Source organism: Meleagris gallopavo, chromosome 1 (genome assembly GCF_905368555.1).
Source record: "Meleagris gallopavo chromosome 1, MGAL_WU_HG_1.1, whole genome shotgun sequence".
NCBI lineage: Eukaryota > Metazoa > Chordata > Aves > Galliformes > Phasianidae > Meleagris > Meleagris gallopavo.
The window spans coordinates 97063997-97089837 of NC_139404.1; the positions used below are offsets into that span (position 1 = coordinate 97063997).

The window sequence follows — 25841 nt, forward strand, 5'->3', positions numbered from 1 at the left end:
GGTGTAGTTTAATGGCAATGGTCACACTTCATAAGCAGTGATGAAGATGTAATTGGTCCAGGTGGTGCAACTTACATTCACAAAGTTCTCCTGGAGGGTGAGGCAGGTATCTCTGGGCTGCTGTCAGCTAGGAGCATATATTTTGGCAGCCTCTATAGGAAGGAGAGGGCTGAATGGACTTTTTTGTCCCTTCCTTCCTTTGCTGATATGGATTTTAGTTGAGGAGAGCTAGCAGACTGCGTGCCAGGCTTCTGCTGGTTGGGATTGTGCTGTGCTTTTTTTTGTGTTTAAACGTGTCTTCATTGCTGCTATTTTTCTGACAGTTTTCCTGAGAAAGTGTTCTTCTGCAAAATGCACTGTTGATGCTTTACTTAAATATCCCTTAATTATTGTATTGGACGTTCTGTTATGTAATCCTTGCTGAGCCCTTCTAGGGCTTGATGGTCTATTAGCAGCACTACAAAGAAAATGTTATGGATAAACTACTGCTTCCAGGTCAGGAGTTCAGGAGGATTACAGTTTCAAGAATTTCTTTGCTGTGAGGGTGACAGAGCACTGGAACAGGCTGCCCGGAGGGGTGGGAGTTTCCCTCTCTGGAGTTACTCAGAACCCGCCTGGACATTTCCCTGTGCAACCTGCTGCAGGGAACTGCTTTAGTAGTGGCTTGGACAAAGGTGGTCTCCAGAGATGCCTTCCAACCCACCTCTGCAGTTGTGTGTAATAAGCTTAAAAAGTGACTGGAGATTGAATCATATAGGTTATTGGAGGCCATATGCTGGAGCAGAGAATTAAAGTCAGCAAGAATTCTAAAGCTGGCATTTCTCTATGAATGCAAATTACTACAGTATCTACAGAAGCTGTATAAGATTTCAAACTTTTTTCATAGTGAAGGTTTGCATTTTTTATTTCTGTTGAACCATCTGATTATTGTCCTGAGATTCCTTATTACCTACTTTATCCTTAGTTGCATTCTGGGGGAGGAGGAAACAAACTCGAGAATAGTCTGCAAAAAATCGTGTTTGACTCGTATTGTTATTTAGTGAGGCAAACAAATAGCTAACTGAGTGACAAGCTTTAACATTGTACACTTTATTCTCATTTAAAAAGAAAATTTATGGAAGTGCGGTGGCCTGAGGCATGGTTGGAGGGATTACCGCTAGCTCATCATCTTCCCTGAGAAGAAGAAAATCCCATGCTCCATAAATAAAGAGAGTTTGTTCTGCAGACCTCAAAGTTTGTCGTGATTGTTTTCTGTTAGTGTGAGGAGACCACATCTAAACAGAATTATATTGCATTTCCAAGAGATGTCTGAGTCACCAGCATACCTTATTCACAACTCTGGTTCCCAACATTGTTCATCAGATGTTTTCTTACTGTCATACAGGAAGTATGTGTCAAGCTTTAGCAGGACTGGGAGATGCACATTTTTATTAATAAATACCCCAAGTACAAACAATCCGCTTCCCACTGAAGCTGTCTTTAGTTTATTGTACAGTCAAAGAATTTGGATCAGTTCAAAGGAAATTCTTTCATGTTGAGTGATCTTGACTCCTCATTGAAAGTAGCAGTGTATCTTCTGGAACAAATAATCGGTCTTTTGACTCTTGTCACTCTCAGCTCCTCTGTGATCCTGTGGTGTGGTGGGGTGTTTGTAGGCTGTCTGTTCTCACCACATGAATCCCAGAGAATTTGAACATGGCTGCAGAGTGTCTCGTACTGTGGAGGCCCTTCTCTGATCTGTGTTCCTAGAGCAGTGGGTACAAGAGCAGGGGTGGGGCTAAAGGTAATTTTCTAGTGATTGGGGAAAAAAAAAGATGTGAAGTCAGACGTGCTTCAGCAGTGTGTCAGCCTAACCATAATTACTATGACGGTCATCTTGTGACAACAGATTGGAGAAACTGGATTTCAGAGGGCGATAGCTGGCGTCTGAGCTATGTGTGTCAAGTTCTACTGCTTTTGGAGAAGGGCTGAGTGTTGTTGTGTGCATGGATTTAAAGAGTAAAGAGTATATTTGTTTCCACTCCCCTGCTATTTCAGACCTGTGATTCAGCACTATATTGGTAGTCTAATCACAGGAGTAGTGGAATAAAGTTAGAGGTATCAACTTCTAATTTTTTTTTTTTTTTTTTAGGGAAGTACATATCTTTGAGGATATTTAGCACTAGAAACGATGCATGACATTAAGCATCTAATATTGTTCACTTCTCTTTTGCTCTTTTTCAGGGTATTGAGAAAACTATTAGCTAGTGTATGTATTTCTGCTCTGCTTGACCTATATATTTGATGTCCTTATTGGAAGAGTGTAGCGCTATGGCAGTGACAGCTTTTTTTTGCTGAAAGCAATAGTTGCTAACTTCTTAATGCTGTGCAGTTGTCCGTACAGAAGATGATGCAGTAGTGTGTCTCCAGCAACGGAGATGGTGATGTTTATTAAGTTCTTAAAGGCAAGAGGTGATCTCGGAGAATATCCCCTCAGCATTTGGTACACGCAGAAAGTATTTGAGAGTTGTGCTGTTTTTCACCTTGATAGATGGTGACCTTCCCAGCAGGCATACAACCTTCATAATCTCAGTGTTATGATCAGCTGAGCCCAGGGCTGCCTGACCCGCCATTTGCCCCGTGGACCCACATCTCCTCACGTGACCAGAGGCTCCCTTGCAGGTGTTCTCCTTCATCTGATAAGAGTTCCCTGGGCCATGTAATGGGGCCTTATGATATATCGCCCCATGTGCAGCATGCCTTTGTGTGGGCTATATGGCAGGCCAGCTAATCGTGAGGGTTTGGATGTGGGGAGTTAGACCTGCTTTGGCTGACACGGAATGATTTATGACCTTTTTTGGCCAGAGAAAGGAGAATAACCAGACTGGTGTACTACCTGTGTTGTCACCAGCTACTCATTAGTTTGCAGTAATTATTTGTAGTGTGCAGTTGAGTCACCAATTTAGATATACACATCTTGTTACGTAATTTAAAAGATGTTCATTAAAAACCTTCATACCATATGCAGATATACCTTCTGTCCAGACTCAGGTTTGTGTTTCTGAAAGCTAGAGCTAGGCACAGAGACCAGTGATGACACAGAGTAGTTTTTGAAAGTCTCCTTAGGTTGGCATGTTGAATGCTTCCCATGTTATGAATGTTCTGGTCGGTTTTGCTGGCATTTTATGAGCTGTTTGAATTATCACTGGTTTGATAGCTATGTAGTTTTTTTATTCATGTTTTTTGTTGTTGTTGCTATTGTATTTGCATAATATGCTATGAATATGCACCTTTTTGAAACCTTTAGTGGTAGCTTAAAACCTACCGTATTCTAGAAAATCTTTCACAAATATTCAATAATAATTTTGGTGGTAGTAGCAGGAGTTTACAACTATAATACTGTCATTATCATCTGGCTGAAACAGCATCTTTAAGAAGGGTAGGTCCCTACTTTGTAAAGAAAATACTGCTTCAGAGTATTAAAAGTTAAGGTTTATCTTTTTTTTTTTTTTAATTCTGTTAACCCTTTGCAGTAGTTTAAAATGTCTTTACTACTTCTCAAACAATTTTTAGGATAAGTCCATATCCTCAGCTACTAGGAACGGTAGCTACAAAAGATGACACAACCCATCAGCTTCTATGAAAAGGTCAAAAAGCATATTACTCATATCTTAAAATAGCAAAATATTTCACATTTCTAAAAGTGCTTTGTGGAGGTAAGTGGGAGGGTAATAGAACTGTTGCTTTTTTTGTTCTCTTACGTCTTGAAAAGGTTTGTGAAGGGAGGAATTACAATCTCTCTAATCCTGTAAAATTGTCAGTGTTTGTGGGCCTCTCTAACTGAGGATGTAATGTAATGAGCAGGTCAGACATGAGTTCTGATCACAAACAGGGAAGGGAATATCATTTTTTAAAACTTCAGTTCTTGTTTAAGTCTTCTTTTATTTCTATCTGAAGGTTGTACCTAAGCTTTCCCAGTCCATCTATTTGGTTAATCCATGGAAATCTCACTCCATAATTTCAGTTATTTAGAGGATCACAGAATGGCCTGGGTTGAAAAGGACCTCAAGGGTCATCTAGTTTCAACCCCCGTGCTATGTGCAGGGTCACCAACCACCAGACCAGGCTGCCCAGAGCCACATCCAGCCTGGCCTTGAATGACTCCAGGGATGGGGCATCCACAACCTCCTTGGGCAACCTGTTCCAGTGCGTCACCACCCTCTGTGTGGAAAAACTTCCTCCTAATATCTAACCTAAACCTCCCCTGTCTCAGTTTAAGATTATTCCCCCTTGTCCTATCACTATCAACCCATGTAAGCAGTTGTTCCCCCTTCTGTTTATGTGCTTCCTCTGGGTTGGGACTAGTTCAGTCTCATGGTCCTGGGGTATGGTGCAAGTTTGGAACCTCCCTGACACCCTGACCTGGCTCAGGGCTGCCCTCATAGGACAGATCCAAATCTTGGTTGAGCTGACAGAGGTACCTGGGGTGAGCATGGCTCACGGTGGAGCTCTGAAGATCAGCCCAGTGGTGTCAGTGATGGGATTTTCCAGGTGTCTGCTGGGTGCTTGTGGGTTCCTCTGTTTTGCTGTTCTTTGCTTTCTGTGGTGAGGAACTGATCTGCAGCTCCCAGAGCCTGGCAACGGCCAAGAATTGCACATGACATGCCTGGTGTTCCTTTGCAGAAAAAAGTAAACCAGAACCTTAAGGGCAGTGTCTTCCCTTGCATGTCTTCACATAGGAAGGTATTCCTTTTAAAGGTAACTTTTTTTTTTGAGATACGATTTTTCTTGTTGCCATCTTGTGGTTCATTTACTATTGCTCAGAGATCTCGAAATTCGGAGTGGTGGGACAGTGTGTTGTCTGTCTTGCTGGAATGTGGGCTGAAACAGAGAAGTCTGTCCTTCTCTCATACTGAGTTGAGTTGGAAAGACCTTTGTGAGAGCAGCTTTGCTTTTCTGGAAACGAAAGTGTCTTGAGTGCTTTCACTTTCTTGTTCTCCTGTTCAGTGCAATTGTGCAGTATGGCAAAGGTTGCATCAAGTCATAATGAAGTGTGCTTTTTCATTCCTTTCCTTTCAGTTTTTTTTTTGCTTTTTTTTTTTTTTTTTGTTGTTTTGTTTTGTTTTGTTTTTAGTGGACCTGCTAAGCTTCCCTGTCTGAACTGCCGATGTAATATTCTGGAGTCAGCAGTCAGACACTCGCAGTCTGTAGCCGTTCAGCATCTCCCCAGGGGGCTGCTCTCTGTCCCTGGGGTGAGCAAAGCAGTGGCCTCTACGGAGCACCACGAGAGGCTGCTGTGGCAACAGATGGCTATATGAATTTGGGATAGACTTCAGTTTAATTCCTGCTAGGAAATAGAGGCTTCTTCCATTAGTGGTGACTGCACTTTGTCAGCTCCCCAGCCAGGAGTGGAAACTATTTGATTGGAGTGCACGTTAATTTCACTGAGCATGATTAACTTGTTCACTTCTGCCTGAGAACTGTGTGCACAATATGTAGGTAGGACGGTAGCTGAGGCTGTCCTTACAAAGCTCGCAAACTTCTGGTTGATAAAGAAAGGGTAATTGACAGTGGAAAGCTGGTAACCTGAATCACAGAACTTAGCTGTATGTAAACAAAGAGTGAAGTTGGAACTTGTCTGATATACTCTTATCTTTTCTATTATAAAAAAAAAAGGGATTATTTAAAAATACAAGAAGATACAGTGAGAAACTAACGTGAAGCTGAGACTGAAGTACAACAGCTTATTGCTGAGTGGGAACATGCCTTGCAAAATGGGGCTATCTCAGGCTTTGTGTCAAGTAAAAGGAAATATTTTTACATGTGACAACTTGACAAGTGGCTTTTTTTATTTTTTTGTGAACATTTGAAACTCTTAACTTGGCAACAAGGTTTTCTGAACAGTACGAATCTTATGAGGAGAGTGGCTGAGGGAACTGGGATTGTTCAGTCTGAAGAAGAGGAGGCTCAGTAGAGACCTTACTGCTCTTTACAGCTACCTGAAAGGAGACGGTGGCAAAGTGGAAGTTGGCCTTTTATTTCACGTAACTAGTGATAAGATGAGCGGGGATGGCTTCAAGTTGTGCCAGGGGAGCTTCAGGTTGGATGTTAGGAAAAATGTATTCTCTGAAAGAGTGGTCATGTGCTGAGATGGGCTGCCCAGGGAGGGGTGGAGTCACCGACCCTGGATGTGTTCAAGGAACATGTAGACGTTGTGCTGAGGTTTAGTGAGGAAATGGTGGTGGTAGGTAGATGTTTGAACTGGATGATCTCAAAGGTCTTTTCTAACCTTGGTGATTCTATTATATCTCAGTTTTTTAATATCTTCAAATGTAACAAGTGTTGTCAAAAGCTGCATTCTGCTAATGTACCTTAAGGTTAAGTTAAGATTGTAGAAAGCAGCCTTTGTTTGGACATGGTTGAGTGCAACCACTGCCTCAAATGTTGCATTTTTACACCATTAAGATTTCCATGTTCTCATGGTACCGTGGGCTTTAGTTCCTTTAGGACATCAAAACTTACAGTAGATGGACAAAGGCCATCAAGGCAAATTTTATGCAGCTTTATAAGAAGAACCCTGTCTGTCTTGCCTTTCTGCTCTTGCTATCCCAATTTTTAGAAATGAATAAAGGAAGTATAATTGTGCATTGAGAGTGACTGAGGTGCTCACACTGCCTTCTGGTGAGAGCTGTGGGGCTGTATCTTCTCACAGATGACAATGTGGTTATTATCTCGATGAATGTGGTGATGTCTGTGGTTTTAGACTTCGAAGTTCAACACGTTTTAAGTCAATAGTAAAATTTCTATGCAGTGCTATGAAGGTAGAATTTGATCCTAAGGTAGTGTAAAAGACAGATTGGCACAAAATATCATTGCAGTAATTTCAGTTGTCTAGCCATTCTAGTGAGTTCCTGTCTATGCAGGGTTGGATTTGGTTTCAGTGTATTTAAGAACATTGTTAATATCAAGCATTGTAACATTTTAATCAATGTAGCTTGGAATCTTGCAGTTTAAGAAGGTGTTTTTTTTTTCTTTTTTTTTTTTCCCCCAATTCGTTTTCATAGCTGTTACTCTTTTGAGACTATCAAAAGAATAGGTGCTGCTCTGCAAGTAATGCCTCCTATTTTATTATGTTTGCCCACTGTGTCAGAAGCAGATGTTGGTGGTATGACAGTAGAGGATGAACCTTCTCACCAATGTTTTGTTGCTGTGTGACAGATGGCAGCAGAGGAGCAGCCTGGGAGAATGGTGTCTGATAAGGAAGTATGTGTGAAACAAAGGTGCGTCATCAAATTCCTCCATGCAGAAAAAATGGCACCCACTGACATTCATCAACACGTGATAAATGTTGATGGAACCAATCAGTGGATGTAAGCACAGAGAGGTGGTTGATGGTGTGTTTCAGCAGTGGCGGCAGTAACGTGAAAGCCAAGCCATGTTCTGGACAGCCACACATAGTGGTCACACACCACAAAATGATGAGCGTCTCAAGTCAGCTCATCTGCACAAATTGGCTAATGGTGGTGACTGTATTGAAAAATGTTTTTATCTGGCTGAGATTTTGTTCTGTCAAATAGCGTTACTGTGCTCTTTGCATCTCTTATAGTTCCCATGAAAATAAATAGGAAGCAGTACTTTCAGAGCAATATACACGACTCGTTGAAATTCAAGAGCCTGCTGAAAGCCATCAGCACGAGTGTTTTCTTGAAACCAGGTGTTATCTTATGCTGGGACCGTTGTGAGAGATTGCAACAGTGAGTTTTTACAGTTGTAACAGAGCTCTCATAAGTAAAGATGTATATGTGATACGGAATAATTTGAAGGCTGAGGTGCAAGTAGGTTAACACTGGAAACAACACCTGACATCAATTTGTGTATTACTATTATAATCATATAATATTATTTTATAGTATATTATATTGGATAATGTAATTATAATATATATATAATTATATATTGTTGTGTATTATTTTTTTCTTAATGTAGCAGAAATAGCCATATGCAATTTTTTAAGTTCTGAAGCTTGCAGCTTTAGTTTGATGCTTTTGTTTATTGTAGAATTCTGAATAATTTTAATTGGTAGATTCTTGCTGAAAAAAGTGTACACTGCACAACATTTTAAACTGTTTCTTACTAAAAAAATCAGTTTTATCTTGTTCAGTTTTCAAGTAAATGTAGATGGTACTTATGACATCTTTGACTGAAACCTTCTTAGTCATGTAGCAAAAGCATGTGCATATAAGCTCATGTAGACAGAAAAAATATATTTGGTGTATTGATTAGAAGATTTTCAGAGAGCAGTGCTGTTTTAAAGGCTTGTTACATCGTTGTTCAATTGTCCTATATCTCTTGACTCTAAGTGGAATTTATGGAAATTAATGCATGCCGTATAGTAGCATTATATGTCTCTGTGGCTCCTTCCTACCAATTAAGTTGTCATAATTTCGCTTGTGTTGTACCCCATAATCCACATGGTTCCTTTTGATTTAAACAGGATGTTTACTCATCATTAGGGTCTGAAGCCTGAAAGTTTGAACAGTGAATTGTGTAGCTATGCTTAATGACATTTATTCCTTTTGATGAATAGTGAGTGCCAGGCTTGAGGTTTGCACGTGGTTTCTGTGATAGATGTTCTTCTCACAGCTGTACAGCATCAGGAGAAGTGAGGTATCTGTCTCAATTCTAAAACTTGGTCTGAGTTTCAGTGAAACTACTTTTAGGAATTCATTTTGAAAAGTTACATTTAACTGTGATGAAAATGTTATGTGGAAGCTGAACATGGTGTTCACGTGCATTCAGGTGTGTGCTGTCCGTGTGCTTTAGAGTGAGCAGCAGGCAAAAGGTGGGTATGTGGCATTTGTCATTCTTTGCAGAAGAGAAGGAGATGGTGAGAACAGTCTCCTTTTTCCTTTTGTGTTCAATTACATTTTATTCATGTGAAAGTGGCTTCAAAATAAAATGCCTTCTGGGAATGCAGCTTCTGGCAATGAACTTTTTTTTTTTCTCTGAATAAACACTTTCCAAAGTGCATAGGAGCAAACAGCCTTGCTAGACAACTGAATATTGTGTGTTTCCCTGTGTTGTAGAAATCTCATGTTATGACTGAGAAACCATTTGTAAATAGATAATGCTGATAGCTTTTGGAGTGCTTGCAGAGTGGCATTTCCCCTCTTGGTATGCTTTCTCACTTGGACAGATGCTTTCATATTTTTCAGCTTCTTTTCTTCAGATTCCGCTTTTGTCTCTTACATGGTTAGTGATTTGTTAGAGGGGTGTGCTTTTTTCATTTAGAGCCTTTGCCACTGGTGTTTGCTTTTCTTACTTGAGAGTCTTCTCATTATTTGATGGTAATCATCTGCAAGCTTATTTGATTCAGGCACCTAAGTGTACAGCTGTTTCTTTTTTATTTTATGTGGGCTACTGGAATTAACCCTTTTCTTTACCACAGTGTTCCTTTATTTGTTTGGAAATTGAAAAATATCTCCCATCGTAGTGAGAGGCTTTAAAAGTTCGCTCTAGTCTTACATGTGTCTTACGGGAGTCCTATTGAAAGGCCTTGTGACAGCCCTGGGTGAGCTGTAATCACCCCTTACCTGAAGCTGACTGGGCTGCTGCATTAGGTACCTGTCTGTTGGCCTGCTGGATAACTTCTGGGCTTCATGATGTTAAAGATGGACAGAGGTCCCTGTTTGTCACTGGTTCCATATCCTGTTGCCTTGGCATGTTGCCTTGGAGTTTTTTCTAGAGGTGTTGTAAAGAAGAAGGTTGGTAACTGTGCCACCTACTTTCTAATGCTGGCTGAGAGTGTGTATGCGCTGTACAAACACTTCTGTGTTATTTGTAGACCAGGGACGGATTTTGCAGCTGCCTGCTACTTCTAGCAAACATACTGAAAGCTGTTTTTCTTTTGAGTGGAAAATGATTGAAAATTTTGCTGTTGGAGTTCAGTATTTCTGTTGTTTGATGGGGAGCGTGTTGACATTGTGTTGTTGGTAGGAAGGCAATGCAGCTTTTTTTTTTTTTTTTTTTTTTTTTCAAAGTACCGATGAATTATTTGGGTTGGAAGGGACCTTAAAGCCCACCCAGCCCCAACCCCTGCTATGGGGAGGGCTGCCCCCACCAGCTCAGCTGCCCAGGGCCCCATCCAACCTGGCCTTGAGCCCCTCTGGGGATGGGGCACCACAGCTTCTCTGGGCAGCTGTGCCAGTGGCAACTTAGGTGCTGCCACAGGTTGTGGGTGACTTGATGCTATTGGGAGTCTTGGTCTACTGCAGAATTTCCTCATCCTCCCCACCTCCCTTGAGCTAACAAGGTACATTTTTTTTCAGGGTATCTTTGAAAATGCTTTGTAGGGACAGGATAATCTATTAAATCATTTTACTGATTGCTGTGAGTTATGGCAACTCTCCTTTCTGATGGACTCCGATAACGCAGCCAGGAGCATCTTGAGTCAGCGCTCAGCCTCCTCTGTGTGCTGCCAGTGGGGCAGGGCCAGCTGCTGCTGCTGCTGCTGCCCTTCTGCCAGAGCTCCAGGAGAGAAGGAGTGCAGGGCTCTCTTCTTTAGGCAATCAGGTTAGCAACTTTTTTTTTATTTTTTATTTTTTTAATCATACTGAATGGAAAATCCTTTAAGTAAAGGCTTTCTGTCTTTTTTTTTCTTTTTCTTTTTTTTCCTTCTCAAATCAAGTGGGGTGAAATTGCTTTCCCTAAATGTCTTCCTGCTATTCGATACCACGGACTGTTTGTTATAAAGACTGGTCTTAGAAAGTGTAATTTAACTTTTATTTAGGATTCTCATGCTGTTCTATTTAGAAAGACAGCTGAGTCTGTGAAATCCTTTCTGATCTCGTGGAGCTTATGTGCAATGTGCTCTTTGATATTGGTCATTAACAGCTGCAGTCAGTGAGCATTCTGGTCTGGAATACTGGACAGCATGCAGCTGCAGTATGTCCTGGAATGGACTTAGTATTTGCCTGGTGTGTAGTGCACTGTATGGCTATATCAGGAGCATTAGATCACTGCAAATGCAGTGCTGCTGTATTAATTTTACATTCATCTTCTGTTGGAGTAAGGTTCCTGCAATAGTGCTGAAGTAGGGCAAAGATTACGAGAGATTTTTTTTCCCCTCGGTTTCTCTCAGTTAAAAATGGGATTAAAAAGAAGGCAGAGAAACAATTCAGTTTCACAAGACTGCTGTTCAACAGCAGTTTGATCCAGCCTAAATAGTTGCAGCCTTGGTCTTGTCATTTCCCTTGCACCAGCTCTGGCTTTCACAAAGTCAGCAGGAAATAAATTAAAAACAAAGAAGAATTTTCTGCTAGTGTAGCAAGAGCCTGTGGCAGGCTGCTGGAGGTTCAGGCAATGGGCAACTCTGGCTGCTAGAGAGGAGAGGGTGGTACCTGGCCACACATGCATGGACTGGTGCTGGCAGGGGCCACAGCCTGGAAAGCACAGCTGCCTCTTCGGAAACAGCTTGTGGACTGACAGTACCTCTAGACCTTATTATTTGCAGGTATTGCAGACTGGGATCCTGCTAGCTTGAGGCTTCCATACTTAGTCTGGTTTTTGCTAGAGCAGTTGATATTGTTATTACTGTAATGGCAGAGTAAGAACAAAGTACTCATCTGGTGTTCTTTAAGTGGGATCTCTTTTGTACTGTGCAGAGCAGGGTGTGAAATTGTGATGGTTGTCTGGGGAAAAAAATCACTTAAACAAAACCCTGACCTGCTGCTGTGAGTTGAGAGGTAGGTCTTTGCCTTTTGGTGACAGATGGATAATAAATGGGTGATGATAGGGCTGTAAAGTCTCTCAAACATGAACTAAAATAACCAATGTTTGGCATGAGATGTTAAACTGTGGTTGGGATGCAAAGAAAAACATCTCGAACGGGAAGCTAAAAATGTGCAGCATTGTCTTAGATCTCAGAATGACAAATTTTCATGATTTTTTTTTTTTTTTTTTTTAGACATTCAAAAGGACATTTGCAATGATTGATGCAGTGAAGTTATGATATTCTAGACTGTAGTTTTTCCTGTGAGGAGAGAGTCTGTATCTCAGTGATGTTGCATGGTCTATATACTATGAAAGTTAACATTTAGCCATGATGGTGTATATATATGTGTGTATATATATATGGAAGTGGAAAAAAGAACAGAAAAAACACTTTTACTACAGAAAATGACCAGGAGTCATTGTAATAGTAATAATTGAAATTTGTGACGATATATACCTGAAGAGCTAGCTGTATACCTGTCATCTTCTAGCCTCTTTTTTCTTTCCATGTATATAATGTCACTGGTCATTGAGCCCATTGCTTTTAATTTGCTGTGGCTTGCATATACTGTTGGCAGTATGTACTTGATGCTGGGTCCAAGCATGTGGATGTGTGATGAGGACATGAACTGAAACTTGAGCATTCTGCCAGGATGGGCATTTGCACAGCAGTTGTCTGCAGTTGGGTTCCCTCTGAATTCTACATAGTTTGCTGATAATATGTGTTTGTGCTTTTGAAAGACCTCCCACCAATAGCTCTAGTAACCCAACAGATTTGGAGGGGGAAAGAGATTTTTAGAGTTGATATTAGTATGATAACAGTAGAAGGACAAGCAGTAAAACCCTAGCTTGACACTGTTTTGCTGGGAAATTCTGTTGTGCTGAGCCGAAATTATGATCATAGAATCACAGAATGGGTTGGGTTGGAAAGAATCCAAGTAGTCAAACTGTAGGGCAATGGAGTTGGAATATAGAGCTGAGTTTCAGTGCTACTGTAGTGTGATAGGAAATGATAGAAAATCCTCTGACCATGTTTAAAGCAACGTGTTGCTTTCTGTGTGCTGTGTTACAGTATGTATATACTTAGTAGTTCTTGTCCATTATGACTCCAATTCTTAGCCACCTAACCATTTTCCTGAAAAGACCATATAAGAAGGAGATACTTCCCTCTTCTTTTCTCTCTCAGCTGCTGTATGAGAAACCAGATTTTTGGGGTTTCCTTCCTTTCCTGTTCTGTCCACGTGAATGTGAGGATGTGAAACCACTTGGCCTGCTTAGAGATGGAATAGCCTGAGAAGTCACCAGCTGTGAGCTGGCAGGGTTTTCTGCTTGTTCCAAGGATGGTTGCCATCTAGGTGATAATTTGACTCACATTTAACTTTGCTATTTTGTAAATGTGTATAACTAGCTGGGCTGAGTTTGCCTTACATTTAATGTCAGTAAAAATGTGCAAACCAAACTTCTCAAGTGTCCCTTTAAAATCTTATTTGAAAGGCTTAAATAAATAAATGTGGATGTTGTATTTAGAAGAGAGTAAATGGAATTGTAGAATCATAGAATCCTTTGAGTTGTAAGGGACTTCTGGAGGCCATCTAGGCCAACCTCCTCTGCAATAAGCAGGGACGCTGAGGCTAGAATAGTGAATATTTATGTGGGCGCGTGCTCCCTGTTGCGTAGAGTCCTTCAAGTCTAATCGTGAAATTCATTGCAAAGTCACTCTGCGTTTTCAATTGAAGGTAGTGCAGTTTTGTGATAGTTCGTGGAAATTATAGAAATGCAGTGAGTATTCTCGAGTGTAGTCTTATGATGAATATAGGCTATATAACACTATGATAAATGGGATCCTGCCTTGAACTTTTCATGGAGGACTGAATGTACAGAAGTAATGCACTCAAGCATTTTCCCCTGTTAAACTGCTGTTTGATCCAGGCTGCGGTTGGCTGAAAGTTGCTGTTGTGTCCTTCTGCTTCCTTGAAGTACGCTTGCTTTCAGCCCAGACTCAGGCAGCTCACTGCCTGCTTTGCAGCAACTGCTGCTGTAATTGGCAGCCTTGGCAGAGCAGTCACAGGCTGAAAACTTCCAGCCTCTGTGTGCATTTTTCTCTCTGCGGGTGATTTTTTTTTTTTCTTCCAAGACCAAAGCTGGGGTGCATTTTGTGTGTGTATAAAAATCAAATAATATTTTTACCCATTTTCTTGATGGATGCGATATCATGTCAGAGGTTTCTCTTTTCATGACTGAAAAGAAGGAAATCCAGCTAGTAGATAGAAGGCAGGGGAGCCTAATTACTCTGTGCTTTAGGAAGGTGCTGTAAGGATGAACAGGTCAATGTCAGAGCAGAGATTTAACTTGGTCTTTGCATTAGCGAAATATTGCATTCTTATGTATGTGTGTGTATACATGCACACTTCAGAATTTATGTATTTATGTGTGTTCTATGTTTGCAGAGCAGGAGATGGGAGGAGCGGAGCGCATGCAACAGTGCCTTCCCAAGCTGGCTGTGTGTTATGCCAGTTGAAATGGAGTATCTTTATGGGAGGGACTACTTTTTATTAGCCTATGTAGAATTTGGCCAATAGCTTATTTGGAGGATGGCGTCTTTCAGCACTGTGCAGTGTCTTTCAGGCTTTCTTCCTTCAAACAGCTCTTTCAGATCAGTGTTATTTCTAAAAGAAAAGTGAGCAGGTTTTGTGTGGAGGAAATGAGTCAAGATGCTGTTCTCAGCATTTGTCTGAGAATTTTATTTCATTTTATTTTTTTGTGTGTCTGTCCCTAGTATAAGTGTACATCCCTTGGGAAGAGAAGGATGTAGGTAGTTCATTTTCGTTGTGTTCTGTTCTTCAAATGACCTGTGCAGTGAGGCAGTAGGCCCCATTTTCTGCTAGTAATGGTTGGACCATCTCATTTACTTCAAAACATTTCACTTCTCTGTTGGAAACTGGAATGGCATGCTTTATTGTCTTAAGTTTTAAAGTGCTTGTGTTGCAAATATGAATATTTTAGTGTTGCCATGAATAATGCCAAAGCTTTTATGTACTTCTTTAGAAGTTGCAGAGATGAGAAAATAAACAGCTCAAAAATTGGCTATCTTTAAAATTCATTTGCAGTGTAATTCAGAATTAGTTGGTTTTTGAGATTTACCTTACTCAAATAAACATTGAGAAATTGTCAGAGTTTACAGTACTGTTGCGGAACTAATTTCATCATAGTATCTTCCTAAGCAGATAATAGTGCAGATCCTTTTCTGCTTCACTAGCACTGGCACAGCTACTGAATGTGCTATTGTGTGGGGTTATAAACCAGATAATCTTAATTGGGTGTTTCCTGACAAGAACTTGAGAGGGATGGCTGAAAAAGGAAAGAACTGGAAATAAGGACATGCATTCCTAATGTACAAATTTGGCATTTGTCCAGGAAAATGGAAGAATTTCCTGTTAGTTTAAATCTTCCGAGAGCTGAGAGCCCTGAGATACATAGCACATATCTCAGAGATGCAGAAGAAGGGGGAAGGCTGGGAAAAGCTCATGCATGAAAACCCTGGGGAGCTGGCTGCTGCATGACGTGATGGGGCAGAGGGCTGCAGGGCTGTGAGCAGCTGGGGATTGGGGCATCTGTGGGCCTTTGTTGGCCATCATCTCCTTCACACCACCCAGGATTTGGTTTACTCTGCAGTGCTTAACACCAGTGGAATATGGTGGCATAGAGCAAATCCTGGAGCCTTCTTAGAGCTTAGTCAAATGCTATTGGTGTGTGTGTGTGTATATATTATTGTATATTTATGTATGTACAATGTAATACGTGCAGTGGTACATGTACGCTGTGGGCATATGTAGGGTTCTTATTAACTAAACTGCAGGATTTGAGCTATAAATCAACTGGTGAACCTGTCCTGTACATTTGAAACTCCAAGGGCGAGGATGGCAAACAGGAGTGGACATAAACAACTAGGAGCTAAAAGGCTTGAAGTGGATCTCAGCCCCACTAGCTGTGTCTGGCTCTGTTGACTTTGGTGAAGATTCTACTACAGATGCACTAATTGGAGTGTAATATTGAATCTTTGAATACAGATACAATTACGTTTCTTAAACTTATGTGAATAGAGAAGCAAAAAGAAAATGTAAACTTGTCCTCTGATGAACGAGGAAAGGATGTGATTGATATTCCTAGATACTGATCATCTGCACTGTCATTTGTAGTGAAAAAGAGCAGAATGACCTGTATGAGTACTGTTTAGCTCCCTGTAAGGCATCCAGGATAACTGTTAATTTTCCTCTTAATTTCCATCATTTAGAGTTCACTTAACTACCAGCCAGAAATTCTGGAGTGGAGTGCCTAATCTTTTGGTCTTTATATATATTGGTATATATTTAGATATCTAAGTAATATCTTGATGATGAAGGAGCGTTTCTGGGCCTGGTTCTGATTTTTGAATTGTCGATGTCCTTATGCACGGGATCTCGAAATGCAGTTTTGCACCCGAGTCGTGGAATCTGGATATAAACTGCGGATGTCTAGGTTTAAATGGCACAGCTGTGCTCATAAATTAACAGCCAATATTTTGAGCTGCTAAGAGATTGTTTGTTAGTAAACTGTCTCTTCTGCCTTTTCCCAATCTCTGTGAACAACTGAATTATCCTTCAGACTTCTTTCTCAGCTTTTCCAAGTGTTGTATGTATTGTGGAAGACAGGCATTTGTTGTAACTTCGTGTCGTATTTTATATTACAACTACTAATCACCTTATTGGTTACTACTATGAAAGCAGATCTTCTGCTGTTTGCTGCCTTGAATTGCTACTGTCAGTTGTAATACTTTTCCCAAATATTCTTTTTTAAATTTCTCCTGTTTTTTTTTTTTTTTTTCCCTTTGCTTTTTACTAGACTTTATAAGGGAAACAAGTCTTGCCTTTGTACAGTGCTGTGAAATGCATGGAGTAAACAAATGAGGGGGCGGGGGACGAGGAGAGAGTGGGAGTTTGTTTGCCTCATTGCTTGGCTTCCCTTGTGCCAATAGCAGGGCTTTTAAAAAGAAAAGAAGAAAAGCAAATTGGATTGTTAGCAGCGTCCCTTAGGATCATAAATGAAGGGAGGATTGTGTATGTAATTCATAAACATCCTGAACTATACGCCTTCTATTTCAACTTATTAGGGCATGAAGTGGTGCCTGCCAGGTTAATTTCACACTGGGGAGTTCAGCATTCATGCAGTACTTAATTTCCTCCTCTATACAAAGCTGTGATAAGGAGAGAATAAGGCTATTTGAATATATGATTCCAAAGAACTCGGAGTAAAGAAAAGTGTCTTAGAAGTGGTTGCAAGACAATTATAGTTATTTTTTTTTTTAAATTGTCTGGAGAGTAATGTGAGACCATTTATTTGTCACTAATAGGAAATAGGCCTTTTGTCGAGCAAACCAAACCCCGTATTTTTACAAAATCTTCTTTGTAGATGAAATTATTGTTTTGAACTCAGCGTGTGGTGGGCAAACAACAAAAAAGAAAAACCATTTGCATGTACCACCAAGTTCTTCTCTTTTTCTCATCTTCCAAAGGAAGAATGTAACCATATAGTTTAGAACAGTGGTCAATCTTCTGTGTTTTCATGGTTTTAATGGTGAAGATGGTTTTAATATTTAAGAGAAGTGCAAGGACTATCCCAGCCAAGTGCCTATTTTTGCTTCCGTGATGTGATAGCCAAACATGAGCAGAGAGTGTCAGCTGTTGGCTGTAAACAGGGCTGGGTACAAATTTTTGTTTATATTTATATCAAAATTTATTTGACGTGAATGTCTAAGTTACAACCTCTTTTCCCTCTGTTCTAACTACAAGAATTATTTGAAGTTCTACCATGGATGCTGACTGATTTTCAGTATGTGAGAGTTGGATTCAGCTAGTCTGGGAAGGTGGTGAAGACTGATTTCCAGTGTTTTGCTTTAGCCTTTCTCTAAAAAGTAAATACTTTTTATAATATTTCTTCTAAAACATTTAGATGTTCAGGAAAGATGACTTTCTGAGTCTTGAGTGTGTGTGAATGGCTGGAAATTGCAAATAATAAGGAACTCAGAATTGAGAGTAATTAGGAGTTGAAGAAATCAGTTTTGATGGGAGTAAAATAAACTATTTCCCCTACTGCCCTTGAAGACCAAGATAAACTTTAATTTATTTAGGAGAGCTGACTGGGGTTTTGTGTGGGCTCCTTTTATCCATGTTGTATAAGCTCTATTATCTTTGTGTTTTTTGTAAACAAACAAGCAAACAAACAAAAAAGACCGTTTAATGTGAGAATTAATTGCCCAAGGTGCACAAACTAAAACAAAGTGAAGGCTCTCCCCCTTTGTGGTACATAGAGCTCATACAGAGATGTTTCTGATGTTTGTAGGAAGCATGCCCATCAGTAACAGTGGTTCTGTTGTTATTTGATTGTTACCTAATTCTTTTATATGTTTATGTTTTTAGCATCAGCAGACATTTTTGAATCAGCTGAGGGAGATCACTGGTATCAATGACATCCAGGTACTACAACAGGCACTGAAGGTAAGATGGTTGTAGGGAAGTTTCCTTCATGTAGCTAAATTAAATTAAATTAAACTTTGTAATTAGCTGATGGTGAAAGCCAAAAAATGGCATGCTATCTTCTGTCTTTCCTTCCTTCCTTTCTTTCATCCTGTTTGAATTATTTCTAGATGTATTTTAGGGGGGAAAAAAAAAATTAGTGATGACTAATTCACTTCAGAAGCAGGCCTGATCTGTTTTGGTATTGAGATAAAAAAAAAAAAAAAAAATCTGGTGATCAAACACGAAAAGACAGAAATTGTATGATTTGCCCAGAAGGTAACCTTTGGCTCAAGTGTTTTGAGTACTTTGATGCTAGTACAGTTGCTTTACACCTGATGAGTTAAACTCTTGTTTTCTTAGCAAGGTGTAAATAATTTTTTCTAGCGTGGACAGATCTTGCTTAGTGTGCAGAACAAAGAACTCTTGCTGAACTTGTCACCTTTTGCTAATTTGGCATTGTTTCCCTGCTTTTGCAACCATCACACATTCCTTCACATTGCAAGATGACGCAAGAATGGCAGATTTCTGTGTTCTCTTTCCCCAAGTAGATACAAAGAAACTTCCACTGTCTCTTTTAAGCAGAGCTTTTTAGTCATTTATAAATGGTTAATGAACATTTAGTTTATTTAAAATATGGATATAGTTGTTGCTTCTGATTCAGCTTAAATAATGTACACAACTGCCTTTCAAAAGCTAGTATTTCTGGACTTAAAAATGAAATAGTATGTTTTTGGAAGAGTATGGTTAACTGCTGATCAAAGTCTGTGAGTGTGGTCATTGTGCAAGTTGGTGGGTTGACTTATGCTACAATATTCTTGTTTTTATACAATGCTTTATATTTACTTTGGTAAGAAAAAGTGAAATATGTAAAATATGTAAGCGTGGAAAACTTTGTTTTTTAACAAATATTTCACCTAAAAATATGATATTTCATTGATCTTAAAAAAAAAAAAAAAAAAAAAGTGGAGAAATTCTCAGTTTTTTGTTTTTTTTTTTTTAATATATATGGTTAAAGGATAGCAATGGTAATTTGGAGTTGGCTGTGGCTTTCCTCACTGCAAAGAATGCCAAGGTACCCCAGCAAGAGGAGGCGAGCTACTATCAGACAGCACTTCCTGGAAATGACAGATATATCAGTGTGGGCAGCCAGGCAGATACAAGTAAGTACTTTTTCTTTTCATAAGTTTAGTTTAAAGGCAAGGAAACTAAAAACTTGCCTATGAGTTGACTGATAAGTCTTACTTAACAAATCTGAGACTGTTAATTATATTTTCATTCCTTATTTCAACATCTTGGTTACATTTTTCTTCTTTTTTTTTTCTTTTTTTTTTTTTAGCTGATAAATTAGTCAGAGGGTGGATACCTGGTTTTTTCAATTTTTTTTTTCCCCTTATTATATGGTTCATTTGTGGGATATTTAGTTCATAATTAAAGGCAAAAAGCAAGTAGTCTGACAGTTTAAAAAAAAAAAATATGTTTAGAAGAGTCTGTATATGTGTTTCCTAGTATGCTTAAGAGTAGCTTTGTTCTGGCAGGGGTGACTTTGCCAAAGAGACCAGTGTGAGTTCAGATTTGCATTTAGATTGGCATTTTGCAGTGAAAGACTAGGTATTCAGTATGTGAAATCAATATTAAAAATGTTTCTTTTTAAGCAGTTTAACATCACTGATATGTGAGGTCTCACAGAACTGTTTTTCTGAGTTTTATAGATTCAATGTCTTTGCTTAGGTAGGTACATAGATAATTTCTTGGAGAAAAATTAAGAAAGAGACATCAAAGTAACTGTACATTTTATACAGTGGTGATGAGAAACTACTGATAGGAGAAGCTTTGTGTTGTTGTGGTCCTGCATATTAAGTTTGTTCTGTATAAGGCACACTTGAAGTTTTGCAGAAGGATTGTAAAAGCTAAGTTTCTTGATGCTGTATTTCATTCCCAAAATTCTAAACCTTGCCATACAATATTTTTAGTTAAAATACGTATTAATCCTTTGATTATGTGGGTAGTACATCTATGTAGCTTTTATGAAATTAGCAGAATATTTAGCTTCAGGCACAGCAGGACTTTCTTCCTTTATTTCACTATTAACGGGTTGGCTCTGGTTGTAGTATTGTTGTTGTTGTTGTTTTTTTTTTTTAAGTTTATTTGAAACTCATTGCTCATGGTACAATTTCTTTTAGTCCTTGACACCTTGGAAGAAACTCCTTTTTTTAAAACCAGTTATTCTTGCAAACCAGAGTTGAGTTTATTCTCAACGTCTCAGTTGTGAAAGCTGTGTTTCAATTGTTGCTATTACTAGAATCTCTGTATAAAATCCCCTCACTTTTAAAAAGAAAACACACATTATGTCCCATATCTGCTTAATTTGTTGTGTCTGAAAATCAGTTGAGTAAGCAGAGACTATTTTCTATGGACTTAACACTGTTGACGTGGTCTCCAGTAATGAAGATCTACTGTAGCAGTGGAATACTAAACTGGAATCTCTTGCAGTCTGCATTTGATTAGATTTAATATTAATCCCTCTAATAAAAATATTTAGCTTTGACAACACGTAATGTGTTATTCAATCTTAATAAAGGTATGAAGTGGCATGGTATATAAGACAAGGAAAAGCTGATCTTGCAGAGTCAACATTAACCATGATTGATGGTCAAATTGATAAGAACAAGCCTTTAGTTGCAGATTCCAAACTGGATTTCAGGATAATCTGTTTTCTAGAGGGCTGAAAGCAGACCTGAATTTTTTACTATTAAATATGACTGCAGGCCAGTAGTCAAGGCATCTTGGCCAACTCTTCTTCACTTTAGGGGGGCCTGGAGGCAATAACTAAACATCTAAAACAGAGCCGAAGTCTAAACCAATCTGACTATGTAGCTCCTCTCCGTCTGTAGAGCAGAGTTCTAGTGAAAACTTCTTGTAGAAACTTGCATTTTTCTCCTTGTGTTTTACTTGCCTGCAGTTATTTTTGATTATGAATTTCAAAAATGTAGCATGTTTAAGATGGACAAGTTTCAGAGCTCTACATTGGTTGGTGGTGCTAAGTTAGGGAGTATGGTGAAAGACTATGGATTAGAGAAGAGAGCAGAAGGCTGGATATGAATGGGAAAATATTCAGTAATGATGGCTTCAGCCATCGACACTCCCTTCTAAAAAGAATGTTATTACCACATCTCAGAAACTATGTAGACTTGCTGACAGTATCTTGCCTTTTAAATTTGACTCCCTTTTACTATCTCACATAAGTATAATTGCATGAAGATAATTATAACTCATCTTATCATTCCTTACTGCTTAACTACGTACATGTATTTGGCACTTAGGAAGTTGTGAGTCACCTAGGTTTGCAGTCCCACCAAGTTAGATCATTCAAACTGAGGATGAGGCAGTAACAGATAAATATCAGAGCTCTTTTTTTTTTTTTTTTTTTTTTAAGAACCACAAAAAAACCCTCTAGCCACTAATGGAAATTTTTGAACATATGCATTGCATAAAAAGCATACCTGAAGTATTCAGTGGGCTTGGCTGATGTTTCTTTGTAATGGTTACTTAGTTAAGGGGTAAAATAAAAGTATATATAACAGGAAATCATATTTTAACAATCAGCCTGGATTGTGCTGCATTGGCTCTTTCAAAAACTGATGGTGGTCACTCAGCTGAGCACTTAAGTTGCATTCAACATGGTAGGAGGTATAAAGAAAACTGTTTTTAGTTATTAGCTTATGTATCATTTCAGCAGTTGTGAAATGTGTGGAAAATGGTTTGCATAAATATTTAGTCTCTTTAAAATCCAAGAGTGACTTGCACAGTCATTGTTATTCAGGATACTTGCCTTTTTGCCTGTTCAAAACAGTATGTGCAAGCACCTGCAAGTGCAGCTTTTTCGTGTCTAATGATGTGTGCTTCATCTGATCCACTTGCAAAGGTGGTATTACTCTGCAATCTGTTAGAGAGCAGAAAGTGCTTAAATTGCAATATACATGGGAACAACTTTTAATCTATGATCATTTTAATGTTCTCCTTAATTGTGTACATCCTAGGCACCCTACTTAAAACAAAAGAAATAGTAAAGTAGTACTTTCCAATATTTTCTCCTCTCTAGAAATTATTATGTGCATTAATTCAGTGAATTTCCATCTGTGGCTGCGCATTATAACTATTGCATTGCCAAACATATATCAATTTTCCTTCTTGTTGTTTGAGAAACTTGCAGAACCCAGGGTTAAAGGAAGCAGCAGAATAAAAAGAAGGCATAAGTATTGTCTTTGAATAAAGCGAGGGCAGGACAAATTCTCCTCCACTTTTCTTTCGAAAATTCAGGAATTTTTTGTTGAAAAAAATGAATTGCCCATTCTATAGGCAAGACAAAAAACTTGAAGCCCTTCCATAAGGACATCGTACAATTGTGAAATGCCACACACACCAATTCTAGAGAACTGTAGAATTAATTGATTCTAGAGACCTGTTTTTTTTTTTGTTTTTTTTTTTTTTTTTAATCTTCACGTTCCTTGTGCTGGTTTCAGAAAGTCATTCACTCAGCTGATGTTTATATAACCTGTTTCTTAATAGCTCTTCTGTTCTAGAGACTCTGAAAAGTTCAGAGCAGCACGTTCTGGTGTTTCACAGACCTTTTTGACGTCTAATATCTTACTTGATTTCCTCTTTTCCTTCAGATTTAGCACTTTTGCTTGTTGTGATATCTCCTGTGGAGATCAGAGTACAGTTTATAACTTTTGTCTTAGCTCAGATGTTTCATGGCTTGAGATGATAGATCTTGGTGTCCTGAGTTTCCTTAAATTAAGACGAAGAGCCCAAGTTTTCCAAACCATTGCCCACGTTCTTTGCCTAGTGCCATTTCTTTTGCTTCTCTTTATAGATCCTCTCTAATTATTCTTAAAATGCTGCACTCAGAACAAAAACCAAGACTGCAACTGAGTTCTTATAAAAAATGGAATAATTTGTCTAAATGTCTATATAAGTATTCTATTATATCTCAGTGCAACACTTCGTGTTTTCAATACTGTGATGATGTGAATTGAGTCCTAGTCAATCCCCATTCTGTAGCTATGTGTTTTACTGTTTCTGTGAGCAGAATTTTATACTATTTTATTCTATAACCATAGCCAACTTGGATATCACTGTGTCTTCATGACACTTCCATCTATTTCAGGGATTATTTGTGTCATCTCCTATTCAGGTTCCTGGTAATGTCTCCAGCATGGTGTGGCAGGATACCCTGCTTTAAAATGTCAGGAGCCTTTTCAGGCTCTCTTTTCATCTTACTGATTCACTTGTTCCTTTGCACTGTGGCTATGTCTCTCTTTCCCATTTCTGCTGGTGTGAGAATCATCAGTTCACTGTGCTGTCATCCTGATAGTAAGGATGGAAGAAGCATCTGAGATGAAGAAATTGCTGTGAGACAGCAATGGTTCATATTTGCTACTCATTTTGTAGATAGACAGTTTTTTGTCAGAGCTGTTTGGGTTGGCTAAGCCAGGGTGCTATGTGTTCTTGCCCCATCCAGTTTTAACAGAAATTGGCCTGTACAAACAATTAAATTTCTTTAATCTTCTCTTAGGAACCTATGTCCATCATGATGCCTAATGTTGCGTAATAGACTGTAGAATGTATCTTGCTTAGCTCTGTAAGTGAAAATAAAGTAATCTCTATTTCTTACTTTTTCTTCTTACAACGACAGTGAGTTGAAATTGCAGTCTTGCAGGATTTTTTACTTGGCACCTGCCTGTTGAACCCATCAGGCCTGTCCTTTCATTTTTCTCTCCCTGTGCTTGCAGTTGCATCACTGTCGTTGTTTATTGCTTGTCCTCATGTTTAATTGCTACTCCAAACCTGTCCCTCATGCTGAGTTTCCCAGCCTACTTAAATTCAAAGTTTTTATTCTCAGTCTCCTCCTGGTGCAAGTAATAAGCCTATAAGACAATAATTATTTTAATGACCTAGGCAATTACCAAGCAAGAAGCATTTATTTAAATTATGAAAAAACTTCCCAAGTAAGCAGAATGGCAAGGTTTTATCAAAAAGATTGATATATGTGTATATGGATGTGTGCATTTACTATATATGTATTTTTGTCACAAATCTCAACACGCAGCTCAGCATTGCTTTGTATAATTATAAGCTGGCTTTATGGACCAGAAGTATACATCATTATATAACACTTTTGTGGAACAAAAATACCTCACTTAATAGAACAGCTTATTAATTCTACATGCTAATTTGGTTTGGATAAACACCATAAATATGCTAAGCTGAACTGTTTTGATGTGCAGTTTTTCCTTTCATAAAGGTTCTTTTTTTTTTTTTTTTTGAGAAGCAAACTGTCTTTGTTTGCTTAGTAGTTGTGGCTTGATTAACAATGTTTGCATTTTCAAAGGTGGTGATTTACAGTAAGAAGTACCTTTATGAGTGTAAGCTGCTGAGAACTGAGGTGTTCTTTGGCCTCATGGAAAGGGGTAAACAAAATCAAGTTGAAAGCCCGGTGACTGAATTTGGCTTTCTTGTTGTTTTTCTTTATACTTTTATAAAATCTGTCCTTCGGACCAAATGATTATATAGATTTAACTGCTGAAAACTGGACATGTTTTCACTAAATAAAATCTCTCTGTAAGAGTTCACAAAACATAAAGTTACTAAAACAGATCAACAGCAACAACAAGCCTGTGTGAATTTCAAGTATTACAAGTACATGCGTGTAGTCTATAACTTGCTGATAAGGATGCAAACTGTGCTATTATGTAAACTGATTTTTTTTAAAAATTAATTATTTTTTTTAAAGAGGAGTTTAGTTTCAGATTGTTCCCCTTCTATTATGGCTTCTGTTGAGATATCTCTTGTTTACACTTTAGGATTCGAGTCATACTTGAGCTGTTGTAGCTTAATGAGTTACTGTGTCAGCTGAGATGTTGAAAAAGATCTTGAATGTGCCCCAAGAACAGCACACAAGCTGAAATATGTTAGCCTAAATCTCCATTTATTTTACATTTGCTACAATCTAAGAGCTTACATGCAGTAGGCTACCAAGGATCATCTGACACTGAGCTTATTTTTCTGTCTTAAGTTAACAGTAGGGAAATTCTGTGTGACATACAACAATTGCACTGATCACAGTAGTATCTGGCAGCAGATCTTTGCCATATTGTCTTTTTTTTAATGCAAATCATGAACGCTCTATACACAAGACTAACATTTCTGGAGGGAATCCTCCTCCAATCCCTGCATGCCAAAGAAAACTGTTCCGTTGATTGACTTTCTGAAAGAAAGTGGAAGTCAGGGATTTGGGGCCTTAATGTTTAAAAGATATAATCTCTTTAATATGAATGCAACAATGTTTTTAGCACATAAGATTGTGGTATAAATTAATGAAGAGTGAGGAGCTGGGGAATTGCAAAGAAATTGGAAAAGTAATGGAAGCTGGAGTTGGTTTTGACCTTGCTAGATTTTCCTGTGTTGATTTTTATAACAGCGCGAGCTTTTGCAAAATATTCAGCTGTGTTATGTGTTGTGGAAAACACTGTCCATCTT

At 38.7% G+C, this 25841-nt stretch overlaps 1 protein-coding gene across 3 annotated transcripts in view; it reads left to right on the forward strand.

Annotated features, from left to right (window-relative positions):
* The window catches only part of USP25 (ubiquitin specific peptidase 25), a 91644-nt gene that overhangs the window by 1354 nt on the left and 64449 nt on the right, over positions 1–25841 (forward strand). For 2 of the 3 annotated variants that reach the window (XM_085241292.1, XM_085241298.1), the window contains exons 2-3: positions 18204–18281; positions 19318–19462. In XM_085241292.1, coding sequence (XP_085097418.1) covers positions 18204–18281; positions 19318–19462 — 223 coding nt within the window. Of the gene's footprint in view, positions 1–18203; positions 18282–19314; positions 19463–25841 lie in introns of those variants that run through there. The other variant, XM_085241301.1, reaches the window with a different exon arrangement.